The 21,885-nt window shown below is 38.5% G+C and overlaps 1 protein-coding gene across 2 annotated transcripts in view; it reads left to right on the forward strand.

Moving 5' to 3' along the window:
* Positions 1–3,823: 3,823 nt before the first annotated feature.
* CLMN (calmin) overlaps positions 3,824–21,885 on the forward strand; it is a 98,162-nt gene continuing 80,100 nt past the window's right edge. The window contains exon 1 of one of the 2 annotated variants that reach the window (XM_070752837.1): positions 3,824–4,478. In XM_070752837.1, the coding sequence (XP_070608938.1) occupies positions 4,397–4,478 (82 nt within the window). In that variant the 5' untranslated portion in view covers positions 3,824–4,396. The remainder of the gene's footprint in view (positions 4,479–21,885) is intronic. The other variant, XM_070752853.1, reaches the window with a different exon arrangement.

Genomic DNA, 21,885 nt, shown 5'->3' on the forward strand with positions numbered 1-21,885 from the left:
CCAGCTAGAAATCATGAAACTGTGATTTGTAATACTGCCTTAGCCCAGGTCACTCTCTTTTAGCCCTAGGAAGGAGCTACCAAAAAGCAGGTAGTCCACAAGAGTCAAGACTGATTCAAAGGCACACATTCCCTCAACTAAAACTAAAGAATAGACCCTATCAAGAAAAAGATGCCTGGCATTGGGAATGCCAAAGAGGTAGAGAATTGGATAAAGTTATTAAATTGTATAGCATTTTACTTCACATTGATTTTCATTCTCTCTCATCCAGCCTTATTGTGAAAGTGTATCATGTGCCCCTCTTTTCAACAACAACAACAACTGCAAAGTCTGAATCAGATATGCCATTTCAATTCTCTGCCCCCCAAACAGACCTTGAGTGGATACAAGTAAGCCTCATAAACAAACAAGTATTGCTAAGAAGCATGTAATTTCATGCTACATGTAATTTGATAATTGCATGAAGGGCATTCCAGTCCTTTTTCAAGGGACATAGTGTTGTTTAGGTAAATCTTATCCATTCATTTTAACATGGCTTGATACTTAAATATTATCCCAATTGTTTATTATAGGTTAATATCTTACACTTTTGATTTCAGAATTTATTTGCCCCGGAGTCATTGTTCCACAGCTATCTTAGAAGTTAGACAGCTGTTTTGTATGGAGCAAACCCACAGAATCATCAATCCCCATCATGGCTGCTACTTTCAGCAGTTGTCCAGGATTTTGGATTATACCTTCAGCAGGAAATCACGCTCAAAATCTTTCACCACTGAGAAGGCACCAGACTACATTATTATAGGTGTATCTGCACTTTATAAAAGAAGGAGCCCTGTCAATAGGTGTCTCTTTGAAGGCCTGTGCAGTCCAACATTAGTTTAAAGAGAAATAAAAGAAGGAATGGGTTCAGAGTTAATCGAATCTATCAACAGTTTGTATCTGACTGTCACATCTCTGGCATTAGTTTATTCTCCAGCTAAGAGGATGATTCAAATGATGACAAGACATCATCTTTGAAATCCCAATTCCTTATTCCAGGATCTTACACATAAATAGCAATCTATTCAATGTGATGGGAACCAGCAATTGCAGACTTGGCTCAGAGGGAGCCAGTTTAAAAGCAAGTCCCACGTTGCTCATAAAACAGGATGGATGCATCTGGAATGTTAAAAGAATATTGTGGGAGCTTATATGAAATGATTGCCTTAGAGGGCCTGGGCCATTCACAAATTATTTTCAATCAGAAGCCTATCTATCAGAAAATAAGTTTGCTCCATCATCCCATCTTAGCCTCCAAATTGCTTCCTAGCTCCATCCCCATTTTTTTCTTTTCTTGGCAGATGAGAGTATTTATAAATTGAATGCAGAGACTTTCCATTTTTCAGAAATGCAGTACATATAAATTCAAAAACCAACTGAAACGTTCTAGCTTTCCGTATGTAAGATTTTATGTTTGAAAACATTTAATGAAAAAGTTACATGGGGCACAGGAGCTGTGGGTACCACAATGCCTAAAGATGTAATGGTGCTAAGAAAGACCATATTGGGGATTTAACATACAAACATTTTGGGCAGCTTGGATTTACATGCTGCTCTAATCTCTTATAACTCTGAAAAATGGATGGATCCAAAAAGTATACATTCGTCTGTTCATTTTTCAACTTCTATGCTGCCACAATTCAAAGTTTCTCAGGGTTTAGATAAGGTAATCAAGGTTAAAAAAAGCAAAATAAAAATCAAAGTATATCTGCATAATATAAATAAGGGAACATCAATTTGACAAATATTTCTAAACCTGAAGGCCTAGTCGCAAAACATCTTGGCATCGAAGTCTGCTAGAAGTTTTAATGTTTAAGAAGACACCAGTATTATCTCTGTTTTGCTTTATGTATTGATATCAGTTACTCTTGTACTACAGTTCAGATGACTGCAAAATTCAGCAAGAAGGAAGTAGTAGTAGAAAGGAAGGGAGAGGAGAGGGGAGAGGGAAGGGAAGGGGGAGAGAGGAGAAACTTACCATTATTCAGTCATACCCTGCCCCCATTAAGGAAATTTTCCTCACTCAGATGCTACCAACTGTATCATACCTTTATGACAATATGGATTAATGTTCCTTTAGAGGTGAATACTGGGTGTAAAATGAAATGAAAATGATGTTTTTGTTTTTATGCAGTTCATTATTTTTATGGATTTTAACTTGCCATTTGGGATAATTTCTCCTTTCACGATAATTCACGAGTCATCAGACTAAACCAATTTCTTTACTTGGAGGAAAAAATTGAATAAACATCAGCAAATATGAGTCAGAAATCTGTAGGCTGGTTCATAACTTGTCAAGTTGACTTACATTCTCTTTTTACCAGCCCTGAAAGAAAACATGGTGTGCTAGGATCACACCAAATCTTTTGTTTGAAAGTTTGAGGTATAATATACAGGGTTATTCAGAAAGAATGAACCAATTTCATGATGCAATATTTTATCAAGGAAAAGTAATACAAAACTCCAGCCAAGTCACAAAAATTCTACTCACAATCAACTTTTATTTCCTGTCTTACAAGTATTCAATGTGGCCACTACCTGCAGCATGGGCAACATCAATGCGATAAGAGAAGTCCTCTCAGGTGCGTATCAGCATATCTCAGTCCACTGAGTTAATCTATATTGTTATTTGATGTTTAAGGTCATTGAGGTTAGTAGGTAGCAGTGGAAAATAAACACAATCTTTCACATATCCCCACAAGGAAAACATGGTTACAAAAGGTTAAGTCTGGGGATCTCGCAGGCCAAGCACAAAGAGCAAGGTCTTGGGATACCCAACCCAGATCACCTTTTCTAAGGACTTGCCATTCCAAGGGTAAACAAACAACTGAACATTGCTGGAAGAACGATGCGACTACATCACCTTTGTGGTAACCATTCAAAACTTAGATAATTCCTCTTTCAAATGATCACTGACATGATGATGCTTGAGAACTGAAGCAATGCATCATGAAATTGGTTTGTTCTTTTTGAATAACCCTACACAGTGGGACCTCTACTTAAGAACTTAATTCGTTCGGTGACCAGGTTCTTAAGTAGAATAGTTTGTAAGTACGAATCAATGTAAAAGGATATAATGCATGCAAAGAAATAAAAGCTGGGAATTTGGGTGGGAGGAGGAGGAAGAAGAAGAGGAGGGGGACAGTCACTGCTGAAGGAAGAAGGTGAGGTGAGGGGAATAAAAAAAAATCCAAAACTTTAAGGCTTAAAAAAAATAGAGGGACTCTGAGGTGGCGAGGAGGAGCATGCCCGTTCCATGGCTTGAAGAATTTCCTGAGCCAGAAATTAATAATAATGATAATGATGATGATGATAATAATAATAATAATAATATTGTTGTTGTTTCGTTGTTTGTTTATTATTATTATATTATTATTATTATTATTATTATTATTATTATTATTATTATTATTATTATTATTATTATTATTATTATTATTATTATTATCCTTTCTTTGAACGAACGCTGCCGTCCAACACTTTAGAAAGGAGACTCCTGCTGGGCACCGGAATCCCCGTTGATCTTTTCTTTGTGGGGGGGAAGAATGTTTGAAGCTCTTCTCCGCCTCGTCCCCCTCCCCACTTTAAGTAATTGGCGATCGAAAAATGATTAATCGGGCTCGGTGTCGCCCCCTCCCCCCAGGCCTGTAGAAAAGGGGCGGGAACCCGGCGAGGCGAGGCGCGGCTTGGAGCGGAGCGAGGCGCGTGAATGGGCGCCTAGAGTCCCGCTTTCCAGTAAACATTAACCTGAAGCTGCGTGCGTTTCCCTCAGCCCCGACTCGCTCTCTCCCTCTCGCCAAACTTGCGGCTGCGTCACGTCAGGGAGAAACATCCCAGGATGCAGCTTCGAACCCTCAGGAGTTACCGTCGCCGCCCTTTAAAAACTTGAGCCCGCCGAGGGTGGGGGCGAGGGGGCCTCTGGATTACAAGCGACTACGTACCTTTCACCTGCGCCCTCCCTCCCTCTTTCCTTTCTTCCATCCCCGCCTCCCCTTTTGGGTTCGCGTAAGTGAAGTCTCCAGAGCCGGGGCGCTCTTGATCCACCGTGCGGGCGACCGGTGGCTCGGGCTCTCCCCACCCCCGCCTCCTCTCCGTCCAGCTCTTCTCCCTTCCCCTCTTCTCCCTTCTTGGGAAGCGATTCCTCCTCTCCTCGCCCCCCCTCCCCACTTCCCCGCGTGCTTTCCTCCCCCTCCCCTTTCTTTATCCTTCCCTCTCTCCCTTCTCTCCTCCCGAGGGTCAGTTTCGGTTTGAAGGAGGGAAGGTTGAGGTGCGCGGAAAGGTTCCCCGCTTTTGCAGCCGCGGTGTTGTTGTTTTTTTTTAAAAAAACCATCCCTGCACGTCTCTGCCCGAACCTTCAATGGCTGGGAGCGAATGGGACTGGTTTCAGCGGGAGGAGCTGATCGGACAGATTAGCGACATCAGAGTGCAAAATCTCCAAGGTAAAAATAAACAAGTGTGTGTGCGCGCGCGTGTTTGTGTGTATCCCCCCCCCCACTCGCGTGTGTATGTTTGCGTGCGCGTGTGCGCGCGCATATCCAGGAGTGGGGTGCCAGATGGATTCGATTTAGAGGTTAGAAACCCCCCCAACTAGGATCCCTTCCTTTTCCTGCCCCCCCCGGTCCCTCCCCCCACACACTCCGGGGTCTTGTTCTTGATTCCGCCTGTGCATTTGAGTGCTGCTTTCCTTTTCGCGGGCTGTTTTGTGATCTCTGCTTGGAAGTCTCCCCCCCCCCCAAAAAAGGGGGGGTCACGGTATTGCATTGAATGTTGTAGAAGCAGCTTCGGGATAAAATATACTGCTCGGAAAAAATAAAGGGAATACTCCAATAACACATCCTAGATCTGAATGAATGAAATATTCTCATTGAATACTTTGTTCTGTACAAAGTTGAATGTGCACAACAGCATGTCAAATTGATTGTCAGTCAGCGGTGCTTCCTAAGTGGACAGTTTGATTTCACAGAAGTTTGATTTACTTGGAGTTATATTGTGTTGTTTAAGTGTTCCCTTTATTTTGTTGAGCAGTGTAGTTGCCCGTGGAGCTGCAAGAGAAGTAGGGGGGTGGGTTGGAAGCCCTAACTAAGCTTATTAGGAGGGCACTTAATGTATGTAGTATCTAAGCTGTCTTTTTTTAAAAAAAGATGTAACGTTTCCATGAAGTGGTAGCTGGTGAAATTTCTGTAAAATGCATCCTAGCAGCTGAAACTCAAACCCTGTGTCCAGTTCAGATGAAATTGTTTAGAAAAATAAATCATGTACTGCTCAAAATAAATAAATAAGGGGAACACTCAAATAACACATCCAATATCTGAGTGAATGAAACATTCTCATTGTTGATTGTGCACAACAGCATGTGAAATTGATTGTCAATCAGTGTTGCTTCCTAAGTGGACAGTTTGATTTTACAGAAGTTTGATTTACTTGGAGTTATATTGTGTTGTTTAAGTGTTCCCTTTATTTTTTTAAGCAGTGTAGTTCAGGAGTGAAATTAACCACAGGCCAATTTTGGGTGGCCATCTAAGTCCAGCGGATTGGTGGGACTCCTGCTAAGCAACCTGGATTGGAGAAACTTTGTAAAATGCCATGCTGTTGTGTAATGAGGTTTTGCAAGTGCACATTCCTTTCTCCAATTTTAAAATGTCATAAATGGGTTTTTAAAAATGGAAAAAAGAACATGCCAGTCAGGTTCAGCAAGGGAAAATTATTGATATGTTGTTGCAAACATATGTAACTTTTTCTTCTGTATCCTGCTTCTAAAAAAGCAGTTTCATCTTCTCTTAGGACAGATGAAAAAGTCCACTCAGGTGAATCTGCTACAATTTAAAAAGCAAATAAAAGTGTCTATACTATCTATCTCCAAAAAACATTCGTGGTTAAAAGCATAGTTCTTCAGGGGATAGCATCAGATGAAATAATTGGTTTTGCCACAATGCAAAAAGGATGTTGAGACTCTAGAAAGAATACAGAGAAGAGCAACAAAGATGATTAGGGGTCTTGAGGTTAAAACATATGAAGCATGGTTGCAGGAACTGGGTATGTCTAGCTTAATGAAAAGAAGGACCAGGGGAGACATGATAGAAGTGGTCCAATATCTCAAGGGTTGCCACAAAGAAGAGAGAGGCAAACTATTCTCCAAAGCACCTAAGGGTATAACGAGAAGCAATGGGTGGAAACTAAATAAAGAGAGAAGTAAGTTAGAACTAAGCAAAAATTTCCTGATGGTTAGATTAATTAACCAATGGAACAGCTTGCCTCCAGAAATTGTGAATGCTGTAACATAGAAGTTTTTAAGAAAATGTTGGATAACCATTTGCCTGAAGTAGTATAGGGTTTCCTGCCTAAACAGGTGGTTAGACTAGAAGACCTCAAAAGTCCCTTCTAACTTTGTTGTTGTTAATAATAATAATAATAATAATAATAATAATAATAATAATAGATAATTAAGGCTTTTCAGGGAAGCTTTTCAGAGATGATTAATTTGAAAGAAGCAGAACTACTAAAAAACAAACTTACAGTTTGTAGAAATGCAATTTCTGGGAGCTAAAATTACTGGAGCTATTTTATAATGTAAAGTCAAATATTCATGTCTCTGATACTTTACACCTATGTTGTGAGTCAATATTTTTAAACATAAGATGAGAGGTTGAACACAGATTGAATACAGTATGTTCAGTGATGCCTAACCCTTCTATGTTGGTCTTGACCAAAGTTCTATGTTAATGATTCAACATCTGTAGTGAAACACAGAATAACATTGGCTCACTTAAATCAATTATTTTTATATGAAAAATGTTGTGCCTTACATCTGATGAAGAAAGGGCCTGTCAGCCTTTTGTAGTCCACAATATAGTGAAATCTTAATTTCCTGCAATTTTAGGCCAGCATCTAGGCCTGGGGTGTCAAATTGGATTTCATTGAGGGCCGCATCAGGATTGTGTTTGATCTTGGAGGGCCAGAGTGGGCATCGCCAGTTCAACGTCACCTGTGTTGGAGGCCCTGTGGTGGCTGGAGCATTCTGCCAGAGAAAATGGGCTCCTGAGCTCTGTTTTTGGCTGTGATGGTTTCCTGCTACCCTCTGCCAGTAAAAATGGAGCTTGGGAAGGCTGCCTGAGGCCCTTCCAAGCTCCATCTTCAGAAGCACAGCGGACAGGTCCCTCACTGTTTCCAAGGCAACCCTGTGGGCCAGATCTAAACACCCCTGGGCCTTGAATTTGATGTAGGCCCTGTAAGTGTTGTAACCCTGCAGTATTATTTGCTTTCATTTTTCAGTTCTCAGAACACTTGTGCCTGAATGAGTCTTAATGATTGAGATCCCAAAGCAACACTTTATATAGTTTCTGAATGAAAATATAGAAAGAACCGTTCTTCAAGAAAGAGTTTATATTTTTCATGTTAAAAGTTACATTCAGGCCTTACATAGGGCTAGAGATGTGAACAATGAATAGAAGACTCCTGTCTAAAATCAGGAACCAGTAGCAACTATGGTAAGCACCAGTGATGACGAAATGGCAACAGATGCACAATACATCTGGAGTCAGGATAATCATTCCTTGCAAGCAAAGCAAGTAGGATGTGGGATATGTCATCACATGGATTGTGGGATAGGATTGTGGGATTGTGGGATATGTCATCCATGTATCTACATTTTTCTTCTTCCTTGCTTCGCCCACTTCCCCATGTCTATAACTATTGCCAGTTGTTAAAGACAATTTTGGGCTAAGAGACCAGTAGTCATAAAATAATAGGCCTCTTGTCCTTGTCATATATTCATGGAAACTAGACAGACCTGGTTGCTAATAGAAGATATTTACATATCATCTCAAGAGAATTCTAATGGCTGCTGCTTGACCTAGACATATACTGCGTTGGTTAATCTGATCTAGATGATCTCACTCTTAAAAGCACCCTCTATTCTAATTGTCTGGAAAAGTAAGGGATTTTGAGAATTTTTCTTTCACGTTTTGTAACCATCTGTCTCCTTCATGGTATCTTTTTTCATATTGGAACATATTCTGAAGCAAAAATGAAGCAAGCTGAAAGCTGGTGATCTCTGCACAATATGTTGACTCCACCCGAAAATATAAATAAAACAAATGTTTAGCTGAATAATTCATTTGTTCATTTATTCATTCATTTATTCATTTATTCATTATGGCAAGATTAAAATGAACCCCAAATACATTTTATACAGTCAAAAGAAAACTTAATTGCTTCATATGATATCTCTGTTATTCCATGGAATCTTTTAGAAAGAATTAGCATAAATGCTTTTAGGGTTACTTGTCCTTTTTAATTTAGCTACAAGGATCAAAGAACTTTATATGCATATTGAATTGTTGAAAAAAGGTTGTGTGTGTATATATATATATTATATTATACATATACACATATACATACATACATATATAATATATATATAGACACACATACACACACACACACACACACACACACACACACACACCATGTTTTCCCCAAAATAAGACCCTGTCTTATATTTTTTGAACCCTGAAATAAGTGCTTGGTCTTATTGCCATGCACTCAAAAGCCCGATTAGGCTTATTATCAGGGGATCTCTTATTTTGCAGGGAGACAGGGTATATATATATCAATATATTTCTGTCTCTGGGTTTGTGTCTATCTGTCTGTCTTTCTTTCTCTCTCTCTCCTTCTCTGCTTAATATGTTGATGAACTTATGACACAGACTTCAGCCATAAATTCATACTGCCCCCACTCTCCTGGCCTTGCAGAAGTTTTAAAAATTTACATTTGCTGACAGACCCGGGGCCACTGAACTTTAACATCTACGAAGATTATCTACGGTTGACCTATCCAGATTCCTAAGAGGTCAGTAAGGGGCGAGTACAAGTGCACTAGAGTGCCTTCCATCCCCTTTCCTATTGCTCTCCTATATCTCCTATACCTTTCTTCTATTCCTATATCTCTTCTTCTATTCTTTCATTGATATGTTCTATTACTATACCTTCTTTTCTATTATTTCTTAGATATATTTTACTATGAGTATCTCCTCTATAACCTTCATCATATATTTTACTATGTGTATATAGATATATACCCACTAAAACCCTCATTGTGTATTGGACAAAATAAATAAATAAAAATAAATAAATAAATCTAGCCCTGGCCTTCATTATGACTGTGGTGTAAGTGAGTGATTTTAAATTTGAGTTTTAAATATTGGACTTCTGAACTGGTTTTTGTATTTTGATATGTTGTGAGCCGCCCTGAATCCTCAGAAAAGGGCTGCATTATAAGTCCAATGAATGAATGAATGTAAACACTTGAACATAAACTCTACTGAATTTAGTGGTATTTAGTGATTATTTTTCCCCAAGTGACTAAAACAGGATGTCTTTAATAGACCTCAGTTGTTTTTTTATCCACTTACTCCATTTATATTTGGATTTGTGTTTCATATGGTGTACTAACATTGGCTGAAATAAAAGGGATAAGATTGTATCTGATGGCATCTCTAGACTCTACCAAATAGATCATTTTTCTTTTATTTCACTTTTCTCACTTGCAGGAAAGCATCCAAAGCACCTGCAAGATCTAATATAATTAAAATAATAATCTAGGCAGGACAACAATAGTAAAAACAGCATAAAAATACAACTTGCTAAAAGAGACTGGTCCTTCAGTACTGGCAAAATACCAGTAAGTACTTAGACTAATTGATACTTGCATTATGATTGATAGTTTTGGGTAACTGCAAAAGGGGAGGAGGAGGAAGAGAGAGGGGGGACAAAAAAGAAAGAGAGAGATAGAGAGAGAAAGAAAAAAAGAAAGAAGAAAAAATGGTGTGAATCAGACTCTATTTAACAATAGAACATATTTTGCATCCTTTGAAGTTTCCCTCAATATTGGAAACAAAATTAAGTGGTGCCAAAAACAATGGTGAGCTTTCTGTTATACTTAATATAATCAAAATAGTTAAATACTAAAGCAGGGGTCCTCAAACTTCGCAACTTTAAGACTTGTGAACTTCAACTCCCAGAATTCTTAAAGTTGCCAAGCTATGCAATACTTAGGATTTGAATATGCTGCTCTTTAAAATAAGCACATTCATTTTAGGACTGTCCTTACTCTGCAATTACCATCAATTTGGGGAGTACACAACTGCTTTGAAGTATTGTGAGCAGGTGCTCTATAGCACTGCACAATCTTAATGACTAGTCATTAGGAGCCAAGAATGATTTGAAGACATAGAACAAGAAAGCAGGGAGGGAGAGTTCCCACAAATAAATAAATTGTTTCTTCTTATCGTGCAGTGTGGTCCAGCATAACTCTCCTTATCCCATTCACATGGTTTTGCATTAAGTAAGCCCTGAGAAGTAAAAAAATTACCCAAAAATATTAAAATTCATATTAATTCAGAGAGTCCATAATTTGCTCAGAACTGCTGCTCCTGGAATACAATACTAAGAAACCTGAAACTTCCACACTTACATAGTAAGAGCCAACAAGTTACATAAGAATCACTTGAATTGGTTGCTCAATTCCTTTATTAGAGATATGTCCAATAGAAATTATAGGATTTCTAAAAGTTAGAATAGAATTACACTTAAAAAATATGATGTTCAACTTTGGCCATCTTTCTAACAGGACAGTCTTTTTTTTTCTTTTTTCTGCGAGGCTGCAGTCATAAAAAGGGTTGGAAAAAAATGCCAAAAGTGAAAATCTAGATTTCAACAGTTTATCTAATCAGAATTTGGCCAATGGTCTGATGAAACACATTGCGTTTGATGTTCCTGTGTGGGCATTAGAGTTGGCAAAATCAGAACCTGACAGGTTTGCTGCAATAAAGCGAAGCACAGATGTCAGCTGCCCTATAAAGAAATAATTGGCTTATCAAAGTTCTCACAAAGAAGTGTTTCAGTGAGTACTTAATTAATTGTAAAAGATAATAGACAGCATCTCAATATTCATTTAAATCTAGCTCAGCATGTGTTTGGATCCCACCGTTAAGTTTTATGAAGTCATAACCATAGTTACGGCTAGGTACAACATGTGAAGCCTTCTGTGGTCATTTATTACGGGTGGTAGTTAAAGCAAACAATGACTTGATGTGATATGCAAACCCAACACTCGTGAGATACTGTCACTAGATAGAAGATTAGATCAGAATTATAGAGTGACTTTGGGTCAATCATGATCATTTATTTCAATAGCATTAATTCATAATGGGGGTGTTGGCATTTTATTTATTTTATTTTATTTATTAGATTTGTATGCCGCCCCTCTCTGTAGACTCGGGGCGGCTAACAACAATAATGAAACAACATGTAACAAATCTAATATTTAAAATAATTTTAAAAACCCTTATTTAAAAAACCAAACATACACACAAGCATACCATGCATAAATTGTATAGGCCTAGGGGGAAGGGAATATCTCAATTCCCCCATGCCTGACGACAAAGGTGGGTTTTAAGGAGCTTACGAAAGGCGAGGAGGGTAGGGGCAATTCTGATCTCTGGGGGGAGTTGGTTCCAGAGGGTTGGGGCTGCCACAGAGAAGGCTCTTCCCCAGGGTCCTGCCAAATGACATTGTTTAGTTGACAGGACCCGGAGAAGGCCAACTCTGTGGGACCTAACTGGTCGCTGGGATTTGTGCGGTAGAAGGCGGTCCTGGAGATATTCTGGTCCGAGGCCATGAAGGGCTTTATAGGTCATAACCAACATTTATTGTGACTGGAAACTGATCGGCAACCAATGCAGACTGTGAAATGTTGGTGTAACATGGGCATATTTAGGGAAGCCCGTGATTACTCTCACAGCTGCATTCTGCACGATCTGAAGTTTCCAAACACTTTTCAGGGGTAGCCCCATGTAGAGAGCATTACAGTAGTCGAGCCTCAAGGTGATGAGGGCATGAGTGACTGTGAGCAGTGACTCCCGGTCCAAATAGGGCTGCAACTGGTGCACCAGGCGAACCTGGGCAAACTCCCCCCTCGCCACAGCTGAAAGATGTTTCTCTAATGTGAGCTGTGGATCGAGGAGGACGCCCAAGTTGCGGACCCTCTCTGAGGGGGTCAGTGATTCCCCCCCCCCAGGGTAATGGATGGACAGATGGAATTGTCCTTGGGAGGCAAAACCCACAGCCACTCCGTCTTATCAGGGTTGAGTTTGAGTGTGTTGACACCCGTCCAGACCCCAACAGCCTCCAGGCACCGGCACATCACTTCCACTGCTTCGCTGACTGGACATGGGGTGGAGATGTAAAGCTGGGTATCATCTGTGTACTGATGATACCTCACCCCATGCTCTTGGATGATCTCACCCAGTGGTTTCATGTAGATATTAAATAGTAGCTTGTTGCCTGAACCTGCCAGTAAGGGTTTATCATATTTTTCAGAGTATAAGATGCATCTTTTACCCCCCCAAAAGAGGGTGAAAACTTGGGTGTGTCGCCCCATCCCCCCATCCTATGGCTTCTGCCTCCCAGCAATTTACCTCCTTGCAGGAAACACAACAGAGCCTATTAAGCCAAGGCAACTGATTAGCAGCTTCTCAACCCTCAGCTGATTGAGGTTGCAGACAGACCAATGCTAAAACTGAAAGTGAAACTTAAGCTGCGAGGAGGCAAATTGCTGGGTGGTAGAGGCAGAGGCAGAATTTTTTTGTGTGTGCTAATAAGATTGCTGAAACTGGATGCAAGGAGGCAAATTGCTGGGTGGTAGAAGCAGAGGCAAAATTTTATTTTTTTGTGCTAATAAGATTGCTGAAACTGGATACAAGGAGGTAAGTCAATAACTACGAATGTCTGTAGAACATTCAAATTATTAGATTTCTTTTTTAAAGACTGTTTTATTATTATTCTAAAGAACAAAATGAAGAAGCTTTTTAAAATAAATTCTTTTTCTGAAGACGCCCAGTGCTTTTGTATCTTTTAAATAGCAGAGAATAATGTATACTTCCAGAAAGCCACATCAATTTTAATAGCATCTGTATAAGTATAGTCTGAAATGTAACAGCATCCTGTTTTAGTATTAAGATAAGGCAGCTGAGTTAAACCCTGACTTAATCATATCTGGAGTAGATCTATTTAAATAATTGGGAGGACTTAGGGTGATTACATTTAAGAAAACTTTCTGACATTAATATACTTCCATAACGTACATTTCTCCAAATCTTTGCTATTTCTATGGATCAGGCACACATACATATAAATACACAGCTAACAGTGTATATCATCTATACTGTTTGCTGAGAGGCAGAATTTTTCCCCTTGTTTTCTTCCCCTAAAACTAAAGTGGGTGTTATACTCTGGTGCCTCTTATATTCTGAAAAATATAGTATATAGTAAATGGGAAAATACTAAGCAAGGCACAGCACAGGGCAGTATGTAGTGACAGCTATTATCTCTCAGGTTGTGTAAACAAAATGTATTGTGTATCTATTTCACTTTTAGTATTAGCCAAAATCCTTTTAAACGACATGAAGGGCACCAAGCTTATTTTCTATTGTTATGATTATGGTTAGCACTCAGACTACTCTAAGCAGTTCTCATTAAAATTTACTAACATTGCAACTTTTCATAAATATCTTAGCATCCTCACTTATGCATTGTAATATTAGGTAGTTAGTTTGCATATTATTATTGACATGTTTATCTTCCTTCATATGCATTTTTGTCTTAGTTGGTTAGCAGTTTATAATTTGCTCCACCAGTATTAAATTATCTATCCTTGAGCATCTGTTATTACGGAAATAACCTTTAACCGGCATTACCAGTATTTTCATGTACTGGATTATATTTTTAATAACATGTATTGAACATAAATGCTTGTAAAGTTCACCTTAATTATCATTATGATGAAATAATTATTTCAGACATGCTGACAGATTTCTAAGTATACCAGTTGAAAAAGTTTATTTTTGCAGGCCCTGTATATATTTGTTGCTATAGTTAATACAGAGGTTTTCTTATTAGTTTAAAAGGTATTTTCAAAGCTTTCTTGTAGAATGCAGAATATTGGTTATCTCTGTGGGCATGGGAATAATTTAATATCTTCATATTTGAAGAAATTGCCAGGTCCTGAAAGGATCCAATGAATTGTTTCCCATTTCCAAAATGATAGATAATACTGTGACAGCTGCAGAGATTACATATGTTTTCAGTGTAGGGGACAAATTCAATGGATAAAATGAATATACCCAGTTTCTGGGAAAATCTATCCATGTGAGTATGTTTTGCAATTTATAAAGCAAACAAGATTTATATAATATATTTATATAATGTCAATCATCATGTCAATAAATCCTTATGCAATATCTGTTCAACATATGAAATATTAATTGCAAAGGTATAAGGTAAAGCTTACTATATCTGTTGTCTTTATAAAATATTCTCTTTAACCTGGTTTGTCAACTTTTAAAAACATATTTTGAATACAAATAGACTAGAACAGAATAGAATTCTTCATTGGTGAAGTGTGACTGGACACACAAAGAATTTGTCGTTGGTACATATGCTCTCAATGTACATTTGTACTATATGTAACTCTTTTTAAATTGAACCATAATTTATGAAATCAGATTGTATGAGTTATCCAAACTAAGCCATACAACAATCACATTGATTTGGTATAGCATAAAAAACCACATTTAGCCACAAAGTAGACAAGCACATTATAACTTAGCATGATGTCCAAATTCAATCAAGGTGTATGTGGTTGGTTTTTCTCCCCAAAGAAACAAGCGAAAGGATTTGTGTCTGTTTGACATGACCAAGATGAACTTTGAACCTGTGGTCCTGATTAGCATCACTCTGTATGCTACTGTGATAGCCAACAGGAAAGTTTCTGATAAGGATTGATTGTGAAATCCCATTGTCCTGATTGATGTTTGCCCATCTTAATATACAATACGGCTTTATTGATTCTGGTTTAGCAGGTGGTAGAAATCCAGTCAATTATAATTACTTCAGTAATCTTGGTAAGAAAATCAGGTCATAGAATATTGGAAAAATTGGGAGTTTTACTTGCCAGAATTTGGATGTGACATATGCTACAGCAGTCTCCCAGTTAAGTTCCCACTTTGTTTATTCATCCAATGTGAATTTTCAAAGCAACAGAAGACTCTTTTTTTTGAAGTACTGTACTTTAGCATGGAGTACTTTGGCTTGAAGTATGGAGAAATGTTTGCTATACTGCATGAATAGTCATCTGTTAGTGTAGAATATGCAATAAATGTGAAATCTATCATGAAATTATCAATTTTTGATATAAGTATCACTAATGTCACACAGATTTCTTCTGGGTAACAAAGGCTTCAGAGGCATGCAAAAGAAAAGGTATCTGATGCTTAAGAAATATTTGACATGTGATGACATAGCCTATTACAATGGCACCTCTACCTAAGAACACCTCTACTTAAGAACTATTCTAAATAAGAACTGGGTATTCAAGATTTTTTTGCTTCTACTTAAGAACCCGAGCCTGGACAAATTTCCCAGGAAATTTGAGAGTGGCACGAAAGCCCGGCCTGTTTTCTGCTATTGCCCCTGGGTTTATCTCTCTGGCACATTGTATGGGAGGCAGCCTCGCGCTGGGTGTATGGGAGGCGCATGCTCCTCCTCACCGCCTCAGAGTCCCTCTTTTTTTTAAAGTTTCGGATTTTTTTGATTCTTCTCACCTCCCCTTCTTCCTTCGGCAGCGACTGTCCTCCTCCTCTTCTTCTTCTTCCTCCTCCAACACAAATTTTGAGCTTTTATTTCTTTCCTAATGGGTTTGCATGGATTACTTGCTTTTACATTGATTCCTATGGGAAAAATTGCTTCTACTTAAGAACGTTCCTACTTAACCTGGTCACAGAATGAATTTAGTTCTTAAGTAGAGGTACCACTGTATAGAGTTTGCCGATTATTATGATATATGGTCTAAGCAATGGAAACTGCAGTTTAATGTTTCCAAATGTAAAATAATGCACTTGGGGAAAAGGAATCCTCAATCTGAGTATTGTATTGGCAGTTCAGTGTTGGCAAATACTTCAAAAGAAAAGGATTTAGGGGTAGTGATTTCTGACAGTCTCAAAATGGGTGAACAGTGCAGTCAGGCGGTAGGGAAAGCAAGTAGGATGCTTGGCTGCATAGCTAGAGGTATAACAAGCAGGAAGAGGGAGATTATGATCCCACTATATAGAATGCTGGTGAGACCACATTTGGAATACTGTGTTCAGTTCTGGAGACCTCACCTACAAAAAGATATTGACAAAATTGAACGGGTCCAAAGACGGGCTACAAGAATGGTGGAAGGTCTTAAGCATAAAACGTATCAGGAAAGACTTAATGAACTCAATCTGTATAGTCTGGAGGACAGAAGGAAAAGGGGGGACATGATCGAAACATTTAAATATATTAAAGGGTTAAATAAGGTCCAGGAGGGAAGTGTTTTTAATAGGAAAGTGAACACAAGAACAAGGGGACACAATCTGAAGTTAGTTGGGGGAAAGATCAAAAGCAACATGAGAAAATATTATTTTACTGAAAGAGTAGTAGATCCTTGGAACAAACTTCCAGCAGATGTGGTAGATAAATCCACAGTAACTGAATTTAAACATGCCTGGGATAAACATATATCCATCCTAAGATAAAATACAGAAAATAGTATAAGGGCAGACTAGATGGACCATGAGGTCTTTTTCTGCCGTCAGACTTCTATGTTTCTATGTTTCTATATAGTTTTGTTTCGCTTGTGTAGTATGTCATTTCACCAGTTGTGGCCTCTTCAACAGCACTATTCAAAAGGGTTTAGGACAATCTTAGTCCATAACTGTCTCTGGGTCTTATGCCAGATAATTTCATAAATTAATTCTGAACTATATAAACACATTTTGTTGATTTCTCAAGGTCAGGCTTAAATAGATAGTTAATTATGTCCAAGTAGCAAGGGTGGATTCCTCCCAGTTCGGACCAGATCGCCCGAACTGCTAGCGATCCACTGGTGACGTCAGGATGACATCATGGACCCAGTTCATTTGGTCCTAGTCTATGAGCGCTGCCATCTTTTAAAAAAAATTGATGAATTTTTTAGTGTTTGGATGTTGTTTCCTCTGCTTAAATCCAGGAGCAGGCCCTCCTGCCTGTCCCTGGGTTTAAACTCACCTTTATTTCTTCACCTGAAACACAGCTGATCAGCTCCTCAGCTGTGTTTTGGGCTGATTCCAGCTACTGAGTATGCATGGAAGCCAAATTGCATGAGGGAACATGTGCACACGAATGAATGGTGTGCAGAATGTCATGATGCTAACCAGTGGTGAAGGTAAGTGGAACCCACCCCTGCCAGGTAGGTGTATTTTGTTGAAATTGGGTCTATTCCACTTAGCAATATTTTGATTAAATAGCACCTTTAGATAACTTTATTTAATATGACTTGCATAGTTAATGAAATTGTGTTTTGTGTGTGTGTCTGTGTTGTAATGTAATGGTGTGCTCATTGGTAAACAATGGAAATGTATCTCAGAACTTGCAATATTAAACCTGTCTCCATTTTCGATTAAGAATCTTTTTGCAAATCAACAGCCTGTTTGTTGAATCAGCATTCAAGAAAACATACTTCTACAGATAAGATTTGCTACTCAAAGACTGAAAAATGCACTTTCCCAAAACCTCCTTAAAACAATTTTCACTCTTGGCACCATTACCAGTTGCCATGGTGTTAGGAAAGACACAGTTAAAAATATCACACCCCAAATAATTAAGTAGCAATACCATTCTAATTTTACCGCTTTACAGATTTTGCATTGAACTCACTATTCCCAACCTGGTACCTTCCAGATACATTAGATTACAACATCCATCTTTCATAGGTGAAACAGCCAATGGTCCTTAGCATAGAGAGGATGAAAGTTGCCTTGTGTGGATGAAGGCACAAAAGTGATGTGGATCAATATATGAAAAAAATTATCTACTGTTTTCTACTATTGGTTTGTAAGATGTCTATAGTTTTTTGGACTGGGAGGCTATAACAACACATTAAAATTGAGATAATTTAAATATGTTAAGCTTTAGCACATTTTACATCTTTTATCAATCTTGATTAATCAATTATTTAATCAAATATAGATAGGGGTGTGTATGTATGTGTGTGTGTGCTTGTATGTGTGTGTACCGGTATATATATAAAACTCAAGATGGGCTAACATACCTAATACTCCTGCCTCAGAGCCATTAAGTTCATGGCTATCATATTTCAAATTATTAGCTAAATAGGTGTCATTTTGCAACTTGTGAATACTTTTTAAAAATGTCCTTGGGGAATAAAGGGCACCTCCCAGTTAACACCACTGCTGTGAAAATTGAACTGGTTGCCAGTTGGTTTTCAAAGATTATCCTCAACTTCCAACTGTCCATTTAATAACTGCTTGAAGTTGTGATTGTGCTTAAAAAAAGTGACTTAGGTCTATTTTTTGCATTTATAATTTGTAGTATTTCTGCAATCAAGTGATCAAAATTCAGATACCTAGCAACTAGCAATTAGTTACAGCATCCTGGAGTCATTTGACTACTATTTATGACATCCCAAGAGACTTCTGACAAGAAAGTCATTGGGAGAAGTGAGATTTACTTAATGACTGGCCAAAAATGCATTATAAAATCAGGCATGTCTCACTTAACTACTGCATTGCTTAGTGACAGAAGTTCCAGTCCCAATGATGGTTGTATGTCAAGGATTGCATAGCCGCTTATCCTGCCGGTGTTGGGCGTGTGGCTTTCTCCTTGGCAGTTCTTTGATCAGGGTATTATTTCTGCTAGATTTTCAAAATCTTTTTCATTTGTTCCTTGAATCTTTCAGATTATTTCATTTAGGTGGGTATGTTTTTAGCATATTCAGGTGTTTGGAACATTTTTTTCTAATTTGTATTCTGATTTATTTTTTTAAAATGTATGCTATGTACCATGTCTGTTTGTGCCAAGAACCCAGTATAATTACATAGTTCTGTCTCCAAACAGTTTTCTGTTTCAAGATTGCAGACACAGTTACTAAGGAGCTGAAGTATTTACTGCAATTTAGGCAGATAACATAGACAGGATTTAAATTCAAATAACAATGCTTGCCCAAACAGTGCCAATTATTGTCCAAGAAGCAAGGCAATGCTCCAGATATGTTCTAAGTGTCATTGGATACGAAATCAGCCCATCCAAGAGTTAAAAGGTCATAAACAAGAATCAGGAACTAGAGTCATGAGCTGGAATACTGAAAAGTTATTTCCAACAAAATCTGAAAGCAAAGCAGCTACTTAAATCTACAAGTAGTTGGCTGCAATTACTCAGGCCTCACCAGGGGTGAAATGCTCCCGGTTTGGTCGTGCCTATTGATCATCAGAAGGTTGGTCGCAAAGGGCACCCAAGGCTCTACCCAAGCTGCCATAAATATAGGCTGTGATACTTACTTCAGCCACAGTAGCAGCCAAAGTTAACTTAATTTTTCAACATATTCATCCTAGTAAACAGGCAATACATTGGGTACATTATGCTGTGTATATGTATATACACAGCATATATATGTATATGAAGGTCTTGGCATATTTGGGTTTCTTCCTGTGTAAGTTTCAGAGATTTCTGGCGACGTTTTGACGAGGTCCCACTCGTCATCTTCAGGCTGGTGCTTTTGCCCTTGTGCTAGGGCAAACACAGCGAGACCTGAGCTGCCTTCCCTCTATAAATACTAGTGGGTGGGTGTGGAGTGCTGGTTCAGCAGCTGCAAGCTGTGTTGAAACTTCCTGGTGAGTCAGTGAGGTAACACCTGGGGTCATTGATGTAACTGATGTATGCTAATTAGTTGATGACATCAATGTGTGTGTGTGTGTGTGTGTGTGTGTGTGTGTGTGTGTGTGAAGGTCTTGGCATATTCGGGTTTGTTCCCATGTAAGTTTCAGAGATTCCTGGCAACGTTTCGATGAGGTCCCACTCGTCATCTTCAGGCTGGTGCTTTTGGCTAAAGATGATGAGTTGGAACTCATTGAAATGTCACCAGGAATCTCTGAAACTTACATGGGAAGAAACCCAAATATGCCAAGACCTTCATACCTGTACCCATGAAAATCTATGAAAACACACACACACACACACACAGAGAGAGAGAGAGAGAGAGAGAGAGAGAGAGAGAGAGAGAGAGAGAGAGAGAGAGAGAGTTTGGACTATAAAACGCATCTTACCCCCCCAAAAGAGGCTGAAAATTTGGGTGCTGTTGAGTGTGCAGAACGATCCTTGAGTTATTAAGGACATGCACAGAGGAAAACGTGGGATTCCAGCAGATATCCCAGAGATACAAGTAATTATTCAATCATACAAGACAGATACATTAAAGTGTATAAAGTAGTGTTTGTTTTAGAAATAGCACAGTCAAGTTAGTCAATATCTCTCAATACATTAATAATATTACAAGCCTGTTTTTTTCTTACATATCAGATATATGTTACAGCTAACAAATCCATCAAACTAACACAGAGTTTACTACATCAGTCCCCGTGAATTAGCAGAAAGAACAGAGAGAGCAACACTACCTCTGAAAGCTATATTTCTTCAATGCAAACAAACATTCATTGTTAGATTGTTTATATATTACAAACCCAACTGTTTTATACATAGTACTAACAGGTGGGTCTTGCTCTCCGAATGTGGTTTTACAAAGCTTTTTCCCCCCAGCCCTAACTAGGTGCTAACAATCTTCCTGGCTCTTCCCAGTTTGCAGGTTTATTCATTGCTACTCCTTCTGAAGAAGTTTTTTTCCAGCCCTAAATCTTTGCAGGCTTGTTTTCATTGCTCCCTCTGAAGATTTTCAGCCCTAACCAGTTCTAAAGCTGACCAGATTAAGGACGGTAGCCAGATGAATACCTGGTAGATAGATTTCCCCTCTTATTTTCCTCCCCCCACACAAACTAAGGTGCATCTTATACTCATGTGTGTTTGTCTGTGCATTGGATAGGATACATACATCAGATAAGAACTAGATATAGCTAATACATTAAAAATGAAACATTTTCGTTTGTGAATATTATGTAAATGAGCTCTTGTTGTTGTTGTTGTTATTATTATTATTATTATTATTATTATTTATTAGATTTTGTATGCCGCCCCTCTCCGTAGACTCTTTCTTTCAAATGGTGTGTAAATGTGATTTATCTCTACTATATGAGTATGCTCCAATTTGTGTTAGCTAAGTTATTTAGCACCACTGCAGCATAGACTTGAGAGGGAAGTCCAGTCACTTGTGGTGCTCTTGATCAGTCTGCACATACGCAGTTAAGTCAAGGTGGTGAATTGGTATCAGACTTCTCACAAGTCATGATCCCGGAATATTATGGTCGGTTGATTATGTTTATTATTACCTTGGTTTCAAAATGGAATGTTTCCTACATTTTATTGCATTTTTATTTCATTTCATTTGCTTAAATGCTTCCCAATTGCATTTTAATCTAGTCTGGGTTGCTTTCAGTAATTCTGTGGGCTGCATGCAGTCTATAGGTTATGTGTTTGCACTTTTGCTGTAAGAAATGGAAAAAGTACGAGGGAGTTTCCTTTACTAGTTCTTTTAAGCAATCCAGCTAAATTATGGTCATTAGTCATGACAGTAATTAAGCTACCATGACACCAATTAACATTTTGGGGGACCTAATATTTTTAGATTTCATTTCTGAACTATTTCAAGAATTTAGGGCACTTTGTTAATTTCAGTTAAGTTGTGGGAGTTCCGGGGGGGGGGGGGGGGGGCATAGCTTACTAATATCAGTACTGTGAACTCTGACTAAAACTATGGTGAAAGTCATGTGGTAGACCTGCCCAGTAATCAAACAATTTTGGCACAAAATTCAAATTTGGCTA

This window comes from Erythrolamprus reginae, chromosome 1 (assembly GCF_031021105.1).
Source record: "Erythrolamprus reginae isolate rEryReg1 chromosome 1, rEryReg1.hap1, whole genome shotgun sequence".
Classification (NCBI taxonomy): domain Eukaryota; kingdom Metazoa; phylum Chordata; class Lepidosauria; order Squamata; family Dipsadidae; genus Erythrolamprus; species Erythrolamprus reginae.